The sequence below is a fragment of the Kryptolebias marmoratus genome, linkage group LG21, assembly GCF_001649575.2.
Source record: "Kryptolebias marmoratus isolate JLee-2015 linkage group LG21, ASM164957v2, whole genome shotgun sequence".
Classification (NCBI taxonomy): domain Eukaryota; kingdom Metazoa; phylum Chordata; class Actinopteri; order Cyprinodontiformes; family Rivulidae; genus Kryptolebias; species Kryptolebias marmoratus.
In genome coordinates this window covers 23438641-23442600 of record NC_051450.1, presented here as the reverse complement: position 1 = coordinate 23442600, position 3960 = coordinate 23438641, and the positions used below count along the sequence as shown (strand labels likewise).

The following is a 3960-nucleotide window of genomic DNA, read 5'->3' as shown; positions in this document are numbered from 1 at the left end:
GCAGTAAACCCAGCCGTCTGTCTTTTGTTTTCAGTTCCAACTGTTGGTTTATGGTTAAATAAAAACTGAATCTCTGAGCTGCTGTCAGTAACTGAACCTTTTGTCTTCAGAGGACAAGAAGCTCGTCAACGAGGTTTTGGGGGACATCTCCCGCCACGAGGAGGACTATCTGGACCTGACGTTGGAGGAGGAGAGCCAGCTCATCGCTGCCATGAAGACCTACCTGAACCGGGAGCCTGAACGCACCGTGTGACGCCTGAACTGGTTCTTGTTGGATGGTTGTCATCTGTATGAACCTCCACATGGATCATCAGAGGTCCACTCAGACCCAGCCTGGTCCTCCTGGTGGTTCCTGACGTCCCTGAGGTCCATCTCCCTTCTCAGTTCAGGTGTTTCAGTTCAAAGTTCACAGCAAAGTGCCAAAACAGAATCAGATGAAACCAGGTTTCTTTAATCTGCTCAGCCTGATTCAAGCTGGTCTTATTTCAGTTGTTTTAGTGGATAAATGAAACTTTCTTTAGTGAAATCATCGATTCTTTGTGTGATGGAAGGTTGTACTTTCATTAAAACAGCTTCAGGTTTTAATTTGATTTACTCATCTCAAAGCAATAAAACATTTTCTGTTGGGTTTTAATTACAACTAGTTTCCTGTTGAGTTTGACTGGTGGAGCAAATAAATAAAAGATTTGTTCAGTTTATTAGTCTGAAAACATGAAGTTTGTTGAATTCATTAAAAAGTAGATTTTATGCATCTTCACCACATTTGATCCTTTTTTCCTTTCAGAACTAATTCCTGTTGTTAAAATGTATCTAAAAGGAAGAACTTTGTTTATAAGAACTAATTAAGAAGTTCCTGAGAAAAGTCTCAAACTTTAAGATCCCTCCATAAAACCAGGAAAGGATCAATAGGATCATTTCTTTAATCAGTTGGTTTTCAGTGAAATGCAGCCGCACAAACAACGCACACACCCAGGGTTTGATAAAAAAGCTGTTTTCTTCTCTGAGTTCGGCTTTATTTATTGTACATGATTACAGCGCAGGTGGCGTCTCAGGAGAGCCAAGCTGCCGGCCGTTAGAAGTAGTTGACGATTCTGCGGATGGACTGGATGTTGGGGTTCTGGGCCTGCCACTCCGTCGGGCTGCAGTAGTTTCCACGCTCCACGATGTACATCCGGCCGCGGAAGTTCGGCTCCTCGTACATCACCCAGCTGGAGGAGGGGGAGGAGTTAATTACAGGTGCTGCAGGTGGAACCGCTGGCTTTAACCATTTCATCATTTTCAACATCAAGGAAATGAATTTGGTGAAGCAGTTTTTTAGTTGATTAATGTTTCAAACTGTGTGAATAATTTTGTATTTTGTTGTCTGAGGCTCAGAGTCTCTGAGTTTTAAATTAAAGCCGAGGATTTCTCCAGGGTCAGAGGTGAAACTTTAAACTGGGCGGTGAAATGTGTTAAAGTTTACTGCTGTTGTTGGGATTCTTCTGTGACCTTTTAGAGGTTTTCTGCAGACGTCACAGAAAACTGCTTCCAGTTTGGGAGTGGATGAAATATTTCCTGGAATCATCCAGAGGAGAGTTATTATTTAAAACATTTCTGGTTTTTAAAGTTTGATCTCTCCTGTTAGCCTTTAGAATAGGAGTTAAAAGCTCCGCCTTAATGAAGCTGCTTCCTGTGAACATCCCACAGGTGACTTCCTGTTTTTATACGCAGGTAATCTGGGTTTTAAACCATAAAAATCAAGTTAAAGTCAGAGAATCCCCACATTCTGCTTCAGGCACTTGGATCATTCTCACAACACGGAACTTTATCACCTAACCTCTCGTCCTCCAGTGATGAAACACCAAAAGGTTTATCCTCTGGTGCAGAATAATCTCTGGAGTCATGACCTGATGGCGGTTCATCCTGTTGTGCATGTCTGAACTCGTCAGTGTAAACTGTGGTGTTAATGAGATCTGTGGTGCAGCAGGTGCAGCAGGTGCAGCTGCAGCAGCAGCAGGTGCAGCAGGTGCAGCTGCAGCAGGTGCAGGTGCAGCAGGTGCAGGTGCAGCTGGTGCAGGTGCAGGTGCAGCAGCAGGACTCACGCTCCGTCTCCGTAGACCCTGACGGAGTTGATGCAGTTCTTGGTGAAGCCGCGGCTCTGCAGGAAGGGACAGTCGTCGCAGATGTCCACGCACTGACCGGAGAAGTTGCAGCTGTCGAACAGCTCGATGCGGTAATGCTCTCCGTGCTGGGGAGGGAAAACAAAGGTGAAGGTTGGAACAGAAGTTTCTGCAGAAACAGGGACAGAGTCCTCACTGCCAGGCAGGAAGTGACAGAAACTGTTTGTCTTTTCAAAGTAAAAGTTCTTTTAGCTCACAATGCTACTGAAAGTCCTGTTTTATCAGCAGGAAGCGCCAACCTGCTGATCTGAGGCGCCGCGTCTGGATGAACCACAGTCCAAATGGTTCATCCACTGGGGAGCATCAATATGCTCTGTAAACCAAGTATTTCTTTGTTCTGTTAGCCTGAAATATGTCCTACCTCTGCTTTGTGATTTATGATGATAGCATGAAACTGAGGGTTAATCCTCAGGGGAGCATGAATGTGTTCAGTTGAATACCACACATAACTCGTAGTCAGAGTGGAGCTGAGGGTGTATCCTCAGGGGAGCATCGATAACATGGTGCTTACCATGCGGACGGGCTTGCAGGAGCCCATGTGGTCGTTGTGGGAGTTCCACCTCTGGAATTCTGGGTACTCGCCGTGCTCCAGGATGTACTGCTGGCCCTTAAAGTCTGGGTGGTCGTAGCAGATCCAGGCGCCGCTCTCCACACGGATGGAGTTCACTCTGGAAACACAGAAACCCAGCGGGCTTTTATTGTGAAAATGATGCTCTGATGCAGGTAATAAACACTGAATTAGGAGTCTTCCTCAGGCTCTGGGAGAGGAAGAAGATCAGTCTTACCTGTTCATGAAGCCGCGGTCCTGGAAGTTATCACAGTCACCTCTGACCTCCAGCTTCCTGCCGGTGAAACATTTCCCCTCGTAGAAGGTGATCTGCAGGAAGAGCAGGATCGATGAGTCATTATTCGAATATAAGACGGTCCTCTGGCAGAATTACAGAAGTCATTTCCTGTTTGGAAGCTTTAAAGATCAAATAAAAACTGTGTTTAACTTTAAAGACTTCAGTAGTTTTTGTTCTTCCTGGCAGAACATTCAGATCCATCCAATCAGAAATCATTTAAACCAGGAACTTCCTCTCCCTTTGAAAACCTGATGATTGTTTTTGTTTTGAAGTTAATTAGTCCCCCCCACCGATCCAGTAAAACCCTCCGGCCGATCCAAGCTTGCACCTGTTACTCACCTTTCCAGAGTACTGCGACATTTTTCTCCCACTGGATGTCGTCCAACCTGACCCACAACCACACACACAGTGTAACAGAGGAAAACTTGGACACCCCAATTTATACGTCAGGGGGCGAGGCGGGGCCGGGGCCCCCATCGGGCCCCCCCGGGGGAACAAAGGTTCCTGCTGCCTCAACGGTTTCCCTTCATCCTGGTGTGTGAATAGAAAGTGCTGCTCAGTGAGACACGCAGGTCACGTTTCTGCAGAGGCAGACAGATACTGCAGGAACAAGTCGAACAATTCAGGATTAAAAGCTTCAGGAAATTAAACAAAAGTGATCATTTATAAAGTTCTCAGCACACCTTCATGATCGAATTAATTAAGTTTTAGACGGAAACGTTGAAGAACAGAAGTTCCAACTTTTTTCAACTTTCCTTCCTGAAGACCAGCAGGACCTGAAAAAATCTGATCAAATAAGAGAGAAGAGGTTTAAAAGACGAGTTTGTCAAAATGTTTTAAACTTAGAGGGAGGCTTAGAGCTCCAACAGGACCGGGTTTAGAGCTCCAACAGGACCGGGTTTAGAGCTCCAACAGGACCGGGTTTAGAGCTCCAACAGGACCGGGTTTAGAGCTCC

The 3960-nt window shown here is 45.7% G+C and overlaps 1 protein-coding gene across 1 annotated transcript; it reads right to left on the bottom strand.

The window, feature by feature from the left end:
• Nucleotides 1-975: 975 nt before the first annotated feature.
• On the bottom strand, nt 976-3446 carry crygn2 (crystallin, gamma N2). Its single transcript, XM_017404227.3, has 5 exons — nt 3344-3446; nt 2945-3036; nt 2671-2827; nt 2082-2227; nt 976-1208 (listed from the first exon to the last, which is right to left on the bottom strand). Exons 1-5 carry the CDS (start codon nt 3362-3364, stop codon nt 1073-1075), a joined length of 552 nt encoding a protein of 183 aa, XP_017259716.1. The 5' UTR covers nt 3365-3446; the 3' UTR covers nt 976-1072.
• Between the last annotated feature and the right edge of the window lie 514 nt (nt 3447-3960).

Bases quoted from the DNA above. Each gene is read 5' to 3' on its own strand.
- crygn2 (XM_017404227.3), bottom strand. From the start codon at position 3,364: ATGTCGCAGTACTCTGGAAAG. The intron at 2,828-2,944 runs GTAAGACTGATC...CTGTGTTTCCAG, and splicing joins GACCGCGGCTTCATGAACAG to AGTGAACTCCATCCGTGTGG. The intron at 1,209-2,081 runs GTGAGTCCTGCT...CCCCTCCTCCAG, and splicing joins AGGGTCTACGGAGACGGAGC to CTGGGTGATGTACGAGGAGC.